Source organism: Oncorhynchus masou, chromosome 12, assembly GCF_036934945.1.
Source record: "Oncorhynchus masou masou isolate Uvic2021 chromosome 12, UVic_Omas_1.1, whole genome shotgun sequence".
Taxonomy (NCBI): Eukaryota; Metazoa; Chordata; class Actinopteri; order Salmoniformes; family Salmonidae; genus Oncorhynchus; species Oncorhynchus masou.
Window position 1 is genome coordinate 23,222,939 of NC_088223.1, and position 16,379 is coordinate 23,239,317.

Below are 16,379 nucleotides of genomic sequence, written 5' to 3' on the forward strand. Positions count from 1 at the left end.
TTTCTTAAAGAGACATTGCACAATTGGCATAGCAAATAATTTACATAAACATTGTAAAATGTAATGATATTGAACTCAAATATGCCTAACGATGGAACAGAGCAGTAGCTGTGTTTATTAGTCTAGATTAAGTACCATTCTGTGACTGGCTAATTTACCTTCTTGTTTTGTTTAGCTATCATTGTGGTATCAAATGGTATCGAGTATCATGGAACTAGACGTGATTTCGGTATCGAAGTCAAAATTATGGTATTGTGACAACACTTAGTACACACACACTCATCCACACACACAATACACACACACACATACAGTATACATTCATGCTACACACACATCACATCACAACTGATGCTACCAGTCTCTTACTATTATTGCCAAATACTTCACAATGTATACATTTGCCCCCCTATTCCCACTTGGACTATAAATTGTGCCTTCCTGTATTAGACTTATGCTAAAATGTTTATTACATTCTACTGAGACATTTACTTTATGTTCGTATTCTTATATTTTATTATTTCTTAATGTTGTAGCATTGTCGTGAAGGAACCTGGAAGTAAGCATTTGCAACTTGAAACACGGGGCCACACTTGCAATAGTGAGGAAAATCTATATCAGCATGTACTCTCACGCACATACACACAATGAGACAAAAAGAAACACACACACAAACACACACATGCATGCACGCACGCACCCACACACACGCCAGCATTCGTTTCATCACTCACACACTCAGCCTACACACCTATTCAGACCCTAGAGAACCTGGAAAATACGCTGTAGCTCTAGACTGTACTAAACGTTCCGACGCCCTCTTGCTCATGCCCCAACTACAAACCAGGAAGAAGTGAGGAGAGACAGGCTTTCATCATCAAGAAGAGCCTGTTTTCCCAGCATGCAGTGTGTCAATGAGTTCGCTTAAAGTCAGACACAGGGGCAGAGGAACAAGATCAAAGTCCTTGGAATCCATCACACATAGGTGTGTGTGTGTTTGCGAATGTGTGTAGTCTCTGCAGGCAGGCTTCTCTGATTATCTGTACTGTTTACATCTCAAAGGGCCGCTGCACCAGGCCAAGAGGCCAGCTATGCCTCTAATGAATGTCCTGAACATCTGTGATTTTTCAACGCAGCAGCGCATCCAATAATACGCTCTCAACTCCCCAAACACATGCACACACATACTCACACAAGGCTCTACGCGGAACTTTTTTATAAGGAGCACGTGTGAGCCTAAGTGGAAAAATGTAGGCGCATACAAAGAAATTTAGGAGCACCACATAAAATGTTTGATGTAATAGCGCTAGAATCCTTCATTTTTATAGGTGCTCCTAAATAAAAATTCCAGGTCGCACAGCAAAATATTTAGGCGTATATGCAAGTAAAATGTTTGCACTGTAGAGCCCTGTCACACACAGGGCCACAAGCATACTTGCGATAGTGCGGAAAATCTACAGTATAATAGCATGTACTCTCACACACATACACAAAATAAGACACAGAGAGATAGACACACGCACGCACGCTCGATGCCCACACACACACACAGAGACCAGCATACGTTTCATCACTCACATCGCACCTATCCTCTGGGCTAGCGTAGCGCGGTTTTCTTCAACAACTATTTTCCTACAAGACCAGAAAACAAACAACATTACATACAAATTCAATTACAGCTTCATGAGAATAAACGGACAAGTGTGCAACCTGAGACACACTGATTGTTTTCCGTGGTTTTATTACAGGGGAGTTCTGGTGAGCGATAGAGCCTCCTCCACGGCCAGTCCTTCCAGCCGCAGACACTTTCACTTATCGTTACGCTTTAAAATGAGAAGACAAACAGCTCCTTCTCCCTCTCTCTCTCTATTCATCTCTCTCCCTCTCTCTCGCTCCTACTTTTCTTACATTCTCTTTTTTTCTCCCTCACTACTGAAGGCAGCAACAGCTCACACACATAAAGGACAGCCTGAGTCCAACATAAATCGCTATCCTCTCCTCTGCCGACCTCACTGACAGCAAACACAAATATTTCTGTCGACCCAAAACCGAAATGTGATCATTGGCTAGGTAGCCAAGGGACGTGGCGTAACGGGCTCTTGTCAGGATGTTCGCAGGTTGTAAAATAGAATTACAGTAGACTATCATTTGCCAGATATTGTTTCTGCTAAAATGCATATGGATTGATGTTGTTTATTGATTGGATTAGGGTCAGACTAAGACACCACTGATACATACAAGTTTACATTTTGTTTTACAAAACTGTAATGCTGTTCAACAAAATATTCTTTAAAGTTTCAAATAAGCACCACATTATCAGCTAAAATGCAGACATATTAAAGTATATTTAAATATGTAAATTCATACTTGGGAATAAATCATTTTTTTAATGATTTTTGCTTTTTCATGACCTTGTGCCCACTCCAAATTTAACAAATTACAGAACTGGGAATCATGAGGTGGTTTATCGAGGTGTGTCTTCAAATAGAATACCGACATTTATGGATCAATTACTGCCATATAAATAGTTTTAAGTATTAGCAATTATTTTTACACAAAGCTGTGAAAAGTGTTTATTTGTTTCCACGGTAGATTGATGAAAAGGCAATGCAATTTAATTTATTTAATTAAATTAAGGAAAAGTTAACATAAGTTCTTCCAATTTACAAAACTAACTTGTCTAACAGTCATTTAAATGCATTGTTCGTCTTGTCCCTTTGTGGTTTAAAAATGATTTTTTACCTTTGAGTAATTGTTTAAGCCATGAGAAGAACAATGAAATCTATAAATTGAATAAGCAGAGTTGGGGAGAGAGAGGTAAGTTGAGCGATTTTTTTTACATTCAGCATCACTCTGTCAAGGGAAAAATAATATTCTTTCTAACAAAGATATCTACATACATTTCAGGATATTGTGAATCCCTGGAAATAATCAGAATTCTTGTCAACATGACAGTTTTGAAAACAACAAGTGGTCCGAGTATGGGGTAAGTTGAGCCACACTTTTTCAGTTCTAACCACAAATTTTCTATAGGATTGAGGTCAGGGCTTTGTGATGGCCACTCCAATACCCTGACTTTGTTGTCCTTAAGACATTTTGCCACAACTTCGGAAGAATGCTTGGGGTCATTGTCCATTTGGAAGACCCATGTGTCACCAAGCTTTAACTTCCTGACTGATGTCTTGAGATGTTGCTTCAATATATCCACATAATTTTCCTGCCTCATGATGCCATCTATTTTGTGAAGTCCCACAATCCCTCCTGCAGCAAAGCAAGCCCACAACATGATGCTGCCACCCCCGTGCTTCACGGTTGGGATGGTATTCTTCGGCTTGCAATCCTCCATATCTCCAAAAAGTACAATCTTTGTCCCCATGTGCAGGTGCAAACCATAGTCTGGCTTTTTTATGCCGATTTTGGAGCAGTGGCATCTTCTTTGCTGAGCGGCCTTCAGGTTATGTCAATATAGGACGCGTTTTACTGTGGATTTAGATGCTTTTGCACCTGTTCCCTCCAACATATTCACAAGGTCCTTTGCTGTTGTTCTGGGATTGATTTGCACTTTTCGCACCAAAGTATGTTCATCTCTATGAGACAGAGCGCGTCTCCTTCCTGAGCGGTATGACGGCTGTGTGGTCCCATGGTGTTTATACCTGCGTACTATTGTTTGTACAGATGAATGTGGTACCTTCAGGCGTTTGGACATTTCCCCCAAGGATGAACCAGACGTGTGGAGGTCTACAATGTTTTTTCTGAGGTCTTGGCAAATTTCTCTTGATTTTCCCATGATGTCAGGCAAAGAGGCACTAAGTTTGAAGGTAGGCCTTGAAATACATCCACAGGTACACCTCCAATTGACTCAAAAGATGTCAATTAGCCTATCAGAAGCTTCTAAAGCCATGACATCATTTTATGGAATTTTCCAAGCTGTTTAAAGGCACAGTCAACTTAGTGTATGTAAACCTCTGACCCACTGGAATTGTGACACAGTGAATTATAAGTGAAATAATCTGTAAACAATTGTTGGAAAAATGACTTGTGTCATGCACAAAGTAGATATCCTAACCGACTTGCCAAAACTATAGTTTGTTAACAAGAAATGTGTGGAGTGGTTGAAAAATGACTTTTAATGACTCCAACCTAAGTGTATGTAAACTTCCGACTTCAACTGTATGTCTGCATTGAATGAAATATGACCACTACCTTTTTAAAATCATGTCCATCTTTATTTCCCAAACATTCAAAATCACTTTCTGTCTTTTAAGCATCTTTTAACACAGGCTTAACACCTTACAAACACTTAATACTTTTTTAACACTTTTAACATAGGCCAGGCCCTGGTGTTACCCCCTATCCCAGTGATACTGCCTTGCATAACGCCTGGGAAGAAAATACTTACATTTGCTTCATTTGCCATTGGCTCAACTTACCCCTTGGCCATTGGCTCAACTTACCCCTTGGCCATTCGTTCAACTTACCAAAGGGCAAACATTTTGACTATGTTGGCCCACACAATTAAAAGGATGCACTTTCATGCTAGGTTTAGAAACATATTGAAACTCATAGAGAACCCAACTGATGTATAGAACAATCTTAAAAGTATCTACTACTCTACTAGATACATGCATCATAAAACCTCTAAAACAATACATTAATTTGGCTCTGTGAAAATCAGTTTTGTGGACCTTAACTTGCTTACCTCTTTTTTTTGTACCCCCTTTTCTCACCAATTTCATGGTGTCAAATTGTTAGTAGTTACTATCTTATCTCATCGCTATAACTCCCTTACGGGCTCGGGAGAGACGAAGGTCAAAAGCCATGCGTCCTCCGAAACACAATCCAACCAAGCCGCACTGCTTCTTAACACAACGCGCATCCAACCCGGAAGCCAGCCACACCAACGTGTCGGCGGAAACACTGTGCACCTGACGACCTGGTTAGTGTGCACTGCACCCGGCCCGCCACAGGAGTCGCTGGTGCACGATGAGACAAGGATATCCCTACCGGCCAAATCCTCCCTAACCCAGATGCCGCTAGGCCAATTGTGCGTCGCCCCACAACCTCCCGGTCACGGCCGGCTGCGTGCTTACCTCTTTTTAATGGTTTCTTCCTTCACAGACTCCACGAAATGATGACCTCTTCCTAAATATTTGATCAAATTATTAATTTTGTGTATGGCTTCCAAGAAACAAGGTGGCTCAACTTACCCCTTTGACTCACCTTATCCCACTCTTCCCGAGGATATTTCAGGAAATTGCAATCAATTTGAAAACAATTAGATGTTGATGTGAACACTTTCAAGAATCCCCACCACCACACACAAATAAATGTGGTGCACACACACACACGCACGTGCACACGCACGCGCACACGCACACGCACACACACACACACACACACACACACACAGCCAAATGTATCTGTCTGAACAAGGTTAGCTGCAGTCATACACTAGTGGATGATTTAGGACGGAGCAAGATGGCGTCTTGTCAAGTCTCTTTTTCTCCCCCCTCTCTCTCTCTCTCTCTCCCGCCCTCTCTCTCTCTATATATATATATATACCCCCCCTCTCTCTCTCTCTCCCTCTCTCTATCCCCTCTCTCTCTCTATCCAGTCTCTCTCTCTCTCTATCCATTATATCTCTCTGTCTCTCTATATATATCTATCTCTCTCTATCCCCTCTCTCTCTCTATCCCCTCTCTCTCTATCCCCCTCTCTCTCTATCCCCCCTCTCTCTCTCCTTCTCTATCCCCTCTCTATTTCTCTCTCTCTACCCCCCCCCTCTCTCTCTCTCTCTCTCTCTCTATTTCTCTCTCTACCCCCTCTCTCTCTTTCTTTCTATCACCTCTATCTATCTATATATATATATATACATATATATATATACTATATACTATATCTATATATATACATATATATATATACCCTCTCTCTCTCTCTCTATACTCTCTCTATCCCCTATCTCTCTCCTACTCTCTTTCTCCTCCTCTCTCTAAATTTTATTTCAATTTAAGGGGCTTTATTGGCATGGGAAACATTTGTTTACATTGCCAAAGCAAGTGAAATAGATATTTCAAATGTCATATTATGTCTTAATACAGTGTTGTAATCATGCACAAATAGTAAAAGAACAAAAGGGAAAGTAAATAAACATAAATATAGGTTGTATTTACATTGTGGTGTTTCACCCAATAGATATGGGAGTTTATCAAAATTGGATTTGATTTTGAATTCTTTGTCGGTTTGTGTAATCTGAAGGAAATATGTGTCTCTAGTATGGTCATACAATTGGCGGGAGGTTAGGAACTGCAGCTCAGTTTCCACCTCATTTTGTTGGCAATGTCTCTGTTGGGGATGGCTTTGTTATGGAAGGTTTGGAGAGGCTGGGGGGACTGAACTGAACTGGGGGATCTGAGCTGGAGAGGCTGGGGGACTGAACTGAACTGGGGGATCTGACTGAGCTGGAGAGGCTGGGGGACTGAACTGAACTGGGGGATCTGAGCTGGAGAGGCTGGGGGACTGAACTGAACTGGGGGATCTGAGCTGGAGAGGCTGGGGGGACTGAACTGAACTGGGGGATCTGAGCTGGAGAGGCTGGGGGACTGAACTGAACTGGGGGATCTGACTGAGCTGGAGAGGCTGGGGGACTGAACTGAACTGGGGGATCTGAGCTGGAGAGGCTGGGGGACTGAACTGAACTGGGGGATCTGAGCTGGAGAGGCTGGGGGACTGAACTGAACTGGGGGATCTGACTGAGCTGGAGAGGCTGGGGGACTGAACTGAACTGGGGGATCTGAGCTGGAGAGGCTGGGGGACTGAACTGAACTGGGGGATCTGAGCTGGAGAGGCTGGGGGGACTGAACTGAACTGGGGGATCTGAGCTGGAGAGGCTGGGGGACTGAACTGAACTGGGGGATCTGACTGAGCTGGAGAGGCTGGGGGACTGAACTGAACTGGGGGATCTGAGCTGGAGAGGCTGGGGGACTGAACTGAACTGGGGGATCTGAGCTGGAGAGGCTGGGGGACTGAACTGAACTGGGGGATCTGAGCTGGAGAGGCTGGGGGACTGAACTGAACTGGGGGATCTGAGCTGGAGAGGCTGGGGGACTGAACTGAACTGGGGGATCTGAGCTGGAGAGGCTGGGGGACTGAACTGAACTGGGGGATCTGAGCTGGAGAGGCTGGGGGGACTGAACTGAACTGGGGGATCTGAGCTGGAGAGGCTGGGGGACTGAACTGAACTGGGGGATCTGAGCTGGAGAGGCTGGGGGACTGAACTGAACTGGGGGATCTGAGCTGGAGAGGCTGGGGGACTGAACTGAACTGGGGGATCTGAGCTGGAGAGGCTGGGGGACTGAACTGAACTGGGGGATCTGAGCTGGAGAGGCTGGGGGGACTGAACTGAACTGGGGGATCTGAGCTGGAGAGGCTGGGGGACTGAACTGAACTGGGGGATCTGAGCTGGAGAGGCTGGGGGGACTGAACTGAACTGGGGGATCTGAGCTGGAGAGGCTGGGGGGACTGAACTGAACTGGGGGATCTGAGCTGGAGAGGCTGGGGGGACTGAACTGAACTGGGGGATCTGAGCTGGAGAGGCTGGGGGGACTGAACTGAACTGGGGGATCTGAGCTGGAGAGGCTGGGGGGACTGAACTGAACTGGGGGATCTGAGCTGGAGAGGCTGGGGGGACTGAACTGAACTGGGGGATCTGAGCTGGAGAGGCTGGGGGGACTGAACTGAACTGGGGGATCTGAGCTGGAGAGGCTGGGGGGACTGAACTGAACTGGGGGATCTGAGCTGGAGAGGCTGGGGGACTGAACTGAACTGGGGGATCTGAGCTGGAGAGGCTGGGGGGACTGAACTGAACTGGGGGATCTGAGCTGGAGAGGCTGGGGGACTGAACTGAACTGGGGGATCTGAGCTGGAGAGGCTGGGGGGACTGAACTGAACTGGGGGATCTGAGCTGGAGAGGCTGAGGGCAAAACATGTTACAGTGGAAGTCTTCCATACCTGTGCTGTGCAGGGTAACGATGCTGTAAGCCCTAAAGGCTGACTGAGAATGTAACATGCGTGTGTGTTCTATGCTGCTCAATATTACACTTCATTGTTCCTTAAGAAAATAGGGAGAATGTTCCCCCTCTGCTCTCACTGAAGGTTGATTTAAAGGGAAGGCCTCAGACAGGGTGGGTAGGCTGTGTGTGTGTGTGTGTGTGTGTGTGTGTGTGTGTGTGTGTGTGTGTGTGTGTGTGTGTGTGTGTGTGTGTGTGCGTGCGTGCGTGCGTGCGTGCGTGCGTGCGTGCGTGCGTGCGTGTGTGTGTGTATGTGTGTGTGTTAGACAGCTCAGCATCAGTATGGTGTTCACGTCCAGGCTGCAGGGTGGGCGGGGGTCTGGAGGTGAGTGAGGGGGTGACCAGCACATAAATCTACAGCACAGAGCCAGACCAGAGCAGGCCACTGCATACAGTACATAGGTTCTCTTTGGTCCTAGCATAACTCGGCTAGGCGAAGCAACCATCTGTGCACTCATACTCCTTAAAGACCTTCGCTTGGAAGTGAGAAAAAAGCGTAAACATTCCTGTTGTTTGTCCCTCTTGAGCCACCGTAGCAACAACATAGCCAGAAACACTTCCTCAAAATAGTCAGAATTAACCTACAATAAATCAAGAAATGTGTCATTCATTTTAACTAAAATGTTTGGTGCAGTATTTCTCAAGTGAAAAAATGTGCATGAAAAACAAGTCGTCTCTCATTGAATAACAACAAACACTTCCTTTAAGACTGAAGGAGTAATACTACTGACCAATCACCGACCAAGGGGCGTAGAGTTTGCCTCAATAAAAAAACGTGTACACGAACAAACGGAAAAAACCTGCCGAAGACCAAAATGAACAAAAACATAAAAAAATGTCATCATAATATACGTGCAAACTGTTTCAATTGGGAACATGTGGTAAGCTTTACTCTTCCTGCACACCAGACATCATGCACAAAATACTAACTCACAGACACACACCACATATCCAGATATGTATTGTAGTTGAATGGAACAGAGTGTAATATGTACAAAGACACAGAGACGAATACAAAACAGAGGTGGAAACAACATGTATTTGTACACATGCAGCAGTGGAGGCTGGTGGGAGGAGCTATAGGAAGATGGGCTAATTGTAATGGCTGGAATGGAATCAATGGACCGGTATCAAACACATCAAACATATGGAAGCCATTCCGTTCCATTAATTCCATTCTAGGCACTGATTCCATCCCGCGCACGCACACACACACACACACGCACGCACGCACGCACGCACGCACACACACACACACACACACACACACACACACACACACACACACACACACATACACACACAGTGTTTGAGGCGGGGTATCTCCTGGGAACCCCAGCAGAAGCAGGTCTGATTTCTGCTCTCTCCTCTGTGCATTAGAGCTATGAGGCCTGAATACAAAAAGCACCTTATTCAGCAGGCACACAGACAGACACACACACAGCAACATCAGGGTCTGGAAACAGAGCCCCTCCGAGCCCACCTGAACAAACCTTCCAGGGTCTACAGATCATGATGGACATCACACACACACTCAAGAAAGACCCTGTTTCTCACACACTGAGGGTGGCCCTTTTAGCTGTTTTGTTTCAACCTTTAACACTTAGCCTAGAGCGGTAAGTATTTTATAAGCATTATAGAAATTAAGCCTCCAACAAGTGATCAACAGGAAATGTGAATTATTATGTGGATTATAATTAATGGACATTTTTGTACGGGTTGATACATTTTTCGTGAAGGGAAAATCAAGTCGGTAATTTCAAAGTGGAAATTACAAACATCAGAAGCCTTTTAAAACCTGAAATACAAGTTTTACATTTCCTGCATTGCACTTCTATTAGATTTACCACAATTGATTTGTCAGCTCTCTGGCACTGCGTCTGTAAAGGATTCAAGCAGACATATGGATCGAGCTACTGCACAAGACTCGCTTCTATCGATACATTCCCAAACAGCCCAATCTAAACAGGCCGCTGATCTGAAAGGGAGAAATGCTCTGTAATTCACATCTTATGTGGATGTGTAATAGGAGGTAATAGAGTGATTTCAGTGGCTCAGTTATCTATTATATGGTTCAGTTGCAGAGTATTTTCCATAACCCACCCCGATACACAGGCACACAGGAAGGCAGCACAGAGACACTCACACATACATACACACATGCATACACACATACACACACACACACCTGGCAAAAGCCAGACTAAATCTAAGCCCACAAAGGGGTTATTGAATTACTTGACTTTTAACATTTCACTATCGATTCCCTAAAGTTGATTAACTACATGTACTGTGTGTGTCAGCGCAAATCTGCTGCTCATTATGAGCAAACCTGGATTTACTTCAACGTCACAACAGATCATCTCATAACCCAAAGTTGAATTAAGAACCATGTCAACAATGCTTACACTAGCTGGACTCGAGCACTGAGCCATGATGCATGATACCACACAAATTTTTATCAATGAAAATCAGGTTTACAATGCGAAGCTGAACCAAACCTTAACTAATTGACTGGTCGACTAACTACAACATGTCAGCAACGTCTGCAAATAGACTCAACTCCCCACTACTCACCTGTAGTGACGGAAGATATCCTCCTCCACATCTGTGATGAAATGGCACTTGGTGCATGAGTGCTCCCCGTGAGGGCCCTTGGGGGCCGAGATCCTCCCCGTCTCTGCGCCCTCCTCCTCGGGCTTGACCTCCAGCACGCCATGGGTGGCATGGGCACTGTCGTAGTGCAGCAGGAGCAGGTCGATGTCGCTGGTGGCATAGGGACACTGGTCACACAGGTGGGTGACACTGGGCCTGGGGGACGGGGAGATGTCCTGGGGAGACAGCTGGAGTAGGAGGCGGGCACAGTGGGAGCAGGCACTCTTCCTGCAGGCGAACGGGTAGGAAATCTCCCCCAGGTGCTTCTCGGGGCTGCAGAGTCCACGTGGGCAGAACGGGCAGTGCTTGATGGTGCACTTATGGATGCTGTGGGCCTGCTGGTAGTGGCGGAGCAGAGGCGCCACCACAATAACCTCAGGCCCGTGGTTCATGGAGTAGCGGAAGTCACAGAACTGGCAGTTGTAGCTGGTCACCACCGTCTCTGGGTCTGTTGTCCCCGTTGTGCCACCCATTCCTGTCTTGTCTTTCCTCCGGCTGTGGGGGGTCAGGTCTCGATCAGGGTCTCTCTCTCTGTCCCTGGCCTTGCTGCTCCCTCGTTCCCTCTCGGCTGGGCTTCCCTCCCTGGTTCCTCCTCCCCCAGGCTGGTTGTGTCTCTTCTCGTAGTGCTCCAGGAGGCGTTGTGAGCTGGGCGACTCACAGCTGAAGCTGCAGTACTTACACCAGTAATAGTCCGCCGCTGTGGCGCCGCCGTCGGTCCCCGTCCAGCCAGGGGAGTCGGTGGCGCGGATGGGAACAGAGTAGCCAGCCACCGAGTCGTCCTCCGCACGGACCGCCACCCGGTCCGCCCGCTTTCCCGGTTCCGCCCCCTCTGCACCACCGCCCCGTGTCACACAGTTCCCCCTCCTGTCCGAGGGCTTGTCGTCATTGGGCAGCTGTGGGGGGTGGGACTTCATCTTGTTCGGGTGGGCAGACAGAAAGTGCTGCTCCAGCTCCAAGGAGGAGCTGCCCATGTAGGTGAAGTTACAGAACTTGCAGCGGAAGTACTTGGTGTTTCCCTGACAGTCCGGAGTCTTCCTCCCGATGCCAATGAAGGTGCCTCCCAGCGTCACCTGGAACACAATGAAGAAGAGGAAGAGACATCAACTCATGTTGATTAATGCATTTCGCTTCAATGTATTTTTACTTCCGCTGATTTACCTGAATCTTATATTTTCTTTTCCTTAGTTTTATTTGCAACAATTATGTATCACAATCCTACTCTTTACTTGTTGATAAATATGTGAAAGGGGAAGGTGATTTACAATCCCCATGCACATCTAATTTCTCTTTTAACCCTCATCATATATTTTTTCATCTGTGAAAATAATAAAGATATACAAAATAAACCCATAGCAATACACAGACAAAGTGCAATATGTGGGTCAGTCAGTCCTACACACAGACAGAGGAGAAAAACACACAGACACAGGAGTCCTACACACAGACACAGGAGAAAAACACACAGACACAGGAGTCCTACACACAGACACAGGAGAAAAACACACAGACACAGGAGTCCTACACACAGACACAGGAGAAAAACACACAGACACAGGAGTCCTACACACAGACACAGGAGAAAAACACACAGACACAGGAGTCCTACACACAGACACAGGAGAAAAACCATCCTGACAACACCAACCCAGACTCATCACAGAAAGACCAGGAATAAAGAGAACAGCTTATCATCTATATCTACACAGTGGTGAGCTCAGTTTAGAATGGTTTATCAGATGTCACAATTCCATGACCAGCGATTCAATGATAAAGTGAAGAGGAATTGAATTGAGCAGATGGAGTCAATGTGAAGAGTCGATAGAACTTGAACACCTGCGATAACTGCAGCTCATTTATATGGTAATACACACTGTATGACAATGCAGTCTATTACGCTTTGTTACAAATTAATTCTCTCGTTTTATTTAACAAGGGAAATGGCAAACTGAGATTGTTTTGATGCTCAAGTTGACAATACGGCCAACCAGAAGCAGTATGGTAGGAAGAAGGGGTTTACATTTGAATACTGCAAAAGAAACACCTGTTCCCTAATAATACACAACAAATCCACCCTCTATTTCCAAAAAGCATGAAAATGGTTCTGCAGGCGTGAACATCGAGAGTGCCTCGCAGGGATCAGCCGTCAAGGTTGTTGTCTAGTAAACGCAACAAACCAAACCAACCTTGCAGTCAAACATGTTCCCTGAATTTCAACATCCTACGCACCTTGACCTCGAAGTCTGCAACAAAGCGTCTCAAATCGAAAACATAAGGGCGGCTGTGTGAAATATCCCGGAGCCAGAGAGGTTTTGTAATTGGTAGACTATCCAGTGTGTATAAGTGGGAGGTCTCGATCCTCATGTGGTTTAAAGCAGCCTGACGTCACTTTCTAGACGATATGTAATGACTGAAACAGAGTCGGTTGCTCCTAAAACTGCCTGAAGAGACTAGCTACATACACCATTTATTATATGACCGCTCCAGTCAGTCAAGTGAAACGTCCTCTGAAATATGAGCAATAAAATAAATACACTGTAATACCAGAACATGTCTACTATGGAATGAAATGTATTTTCATTTTTGTGTATTTTAATCAAGTTTGGGGATTTTAAGTGGGAAAATATGGGGCTTGTGAAACAATTGAAATAATTGAATGCACCATGTTTGTTCATAATCCTGCTACTATAAAGTCTACTTTTCACTGCCTTCTTAATGCAGTAAGACTACAGATGTGTGATCTTAAGTCAGTAACTACCACTTTTTGCTCTAATGAAAAATGTATCAAGCCTTACAAAAAATGGCCATTAATTATAATCCACATAATAATTTGCATTTCCTGTTGCTGCAGAGGAATTTTCCTACTGTAGCAGACTGGCTCAAATTAAGACCCTACATACTGTATGTGAACATATGCAGTAGACTAAACATAAATGCCCATCCATAACATTCACTTGGGTGTGGAACAGTAAGGGTGTGAATTCCTGGGGAACTCAAAACTTTCCCAAAAATAACAATATGCAAAAAGTCTGTATGAGACACCACACGAGTCTGGCATTCACCAGAATTGTTCTCCCACAGACACATATACACACATTCTGACTCCCCTCACACACAGAGACAGAAGCACATGCCAACTCACACACAAAAACTTGATTCTTCACACACACACACACACACACACACACACACACACACACACACACACACACCAGATGAGTGCTAGAGAGAAAGTAGAAAAGGTGACAGCCACATCAACGCATCATCCCTTAGTGAGCTGTCCGAGACAGTCAGACTTTTTTAAGGGGGAAAACTAATTTAGAGGTAATTACAATCCTTGGTGGGCTTAAAGGACAAATAGCCCTTCCTGCTGTAGGATATGGCCAAAAGCACCTCATTTTTAAGGAACACTGGAGTTAAATACGCCACTCGAATTGTAAACATGACATTGTTGAAGTTGAGGGAGAAACCGCATGCAGCGAAAGCTGTGCAGATAAATGGCTCTGACATCTGTTCATTACCCCTCGTTTAAAATAAATCGAGTTGCCTGTTTTCACTGGCTCTCTCTCCTTTCCCTACACTCTTTCCCCCCTTTTCATTGGGTAATGACAAATGAGCAGCCTTCGCTATTACCACATGGAAAATTCCACTAGGGGATGAATACAGAATAGTGTTTTTGATTCTACTTTTTTATTTTTTTATTTCATAGTGACAATATTCAAACCCGGTGACATCCAATTGATATGGATAGTGAGACAACGATTACTAAGAAATATCTTTCAAATTAGAGGTTGGTAATAGCACCGAGTCACGTATGGCTCTTTTCTTTTGGAGATATTAGATAATATGTTTCAAACTCCCAAACAGTGGGGGTACTGTATGGTCCATGTGTGCAATATATGTTTGGCAGGCGTTTTCATGGATATTAAAGGTAAATATTCAGAAATCGCTCCACCATGTCCTGCTTGCTAAAAATCAAATAGTTAGTCTAATTTCAGTTTGTGACAAAGCAAGCAATGCATATTGTAGAGAATCATTGTAACATCTAAACCACAGTGAAGCAGCTTTTCAATAACCAAAAATATAATATTTTCAGCTGTTTGAAGCTGGTGTACAAAACCGATAGTAACAAAATCTAAAGAATGGTGAGCATAGAAATAGCGCACATAGAACATATCTACTGCTTCTTAAGACTTGCATTCAATGAGAATGACATATCTATAACTCACATTCCTATATGAATTTGGTCAGGTGGCCCAAAAAGTTACATCTTGCAGCTTTAAACTAACGGCTAAACTGTAGTCGATGAATGTAATGTTTCAAGTTGAGATGTATTTATGACAGTGATAAAACAGACTACAGTTCCCATGACGCCTCTCTCCGTTGACCCAGTCACTCTGATGACTCAAGTGTCCCACTAAGAGAAAAGTCTCAAACCATGGCTGGCCTGGGTCTCAATGCAGAGAATGGTTGAGTTCCTGTCTGACTACATTGCCAGATACACAACGCATGGATAAATATTTTACATATAAGCTAACCACGTCATATGATACAGCAATCTGATTCCCGGCTGCACAGTCGATGATGTGTCAGGTAACAATTGGTTGATGCAATGCTACGCCTGGGCATCTAGTCGGACAGGGACTCTACCATTATACAGTACTACTGACGGACATTCTGATACTCTGAGTTTCTCTGGTTATTTAAAACAAACACATACCCACTAACCAACACACTGTTGAATGCCCACAAACTGATGCGAATCATGTCAAAATTATACAAAGAGTTGATACAAAATGGTGTGCAGAGCATATGTACCTGTACGTCGTAGGTGCCGTTGAGTAACAACCGTGTGGACCCTGCAGCATCCTGTAGCACTCCGGTCAGGGCAGCGTGGGACGGGGGCCGTGTAGCGTCTTTGGCGTGGAGGCTCTGTGGGGAGAAGCCCACCATGTTGTGCAGGGCCAGTATCTTAGTGTCCAGCTCCGCGTCCTGCCGCGTGCGGTTGTGCAGGCCCAGGTGGTACTTCCGGAAGTGTTTGATCAGGTCCGTGGGGTCGTTCCCATAGTAACCATACCCACAGATGTTGCACTTGAAGTCCTGCAATTTGGGAGAGGAAGGAGGGGCTACCCCTGTCTCGGGCCCCAGGGGACTGGGCATGGTGTCCTCGGCCCCCTCACCTACCCCCCTGTGTGGGTGGAGAGGGCGTAGCAAAGGGTATCCAGAGCTATCCATACCATCCTGGTGACCTGAGAGACCTCCTGTGGGGCTGTAGGGGGGGTCCCTGTCCTCGCCGTTACGGGTGACGCCCTGGACGATGACGCCGCTGGCACTGCTGTAGCCCCTCCCCTGGGCACCCAGCAGCAGCAGTCCCTCCCTGACACCCACCCTTTCTCCCCCTCCTCCCTCCCCCCTCTCCCCCAGCAGCAGCTCCCCAGCCGGGCTGCGTGCCTGACCCCCTCCCCCCTCATCTGGTTCTGATCTGAGCGGAGACAGAGATACAGCCCCATCGGGCTGGGCCCGGGATGGGAGCGCCGGCAGATCTGAGTCTGTCACCTCATGGCAGGGGAAGGACGCTACATTTCCTCCCTTCTTGTGGCTGGGGTAATTAAAGCCAGGCGTGTCGCTGCCGACTGTCGGCACTGTTCCTGCTCCTCC

The 16,379-nt window shown here is 45.6% G+C and overlaps 1 protein-coding gene across 1 annotated transcript in view; it reads right to left on the minus strand.

The window, feature by feature from the left end:
• Positions 1–16,379, minus strand: part of LOC135549699 (zinc finger transcription factor Trps1-like) — a 176,641-nt gene that overhangs the window by 117,202 nt on the left and 43,060 nt on the right. Inside the window, 2 exon segments of the mRNA XM_064979924.1 lie at positions 10,647–11,794; positions 15,540–16,379. Of these exon segments, the coding sequence (XP_064835996.1) occupies positions 10,647–11,794; positions 15,540–16,379 (1,988 nt within the window).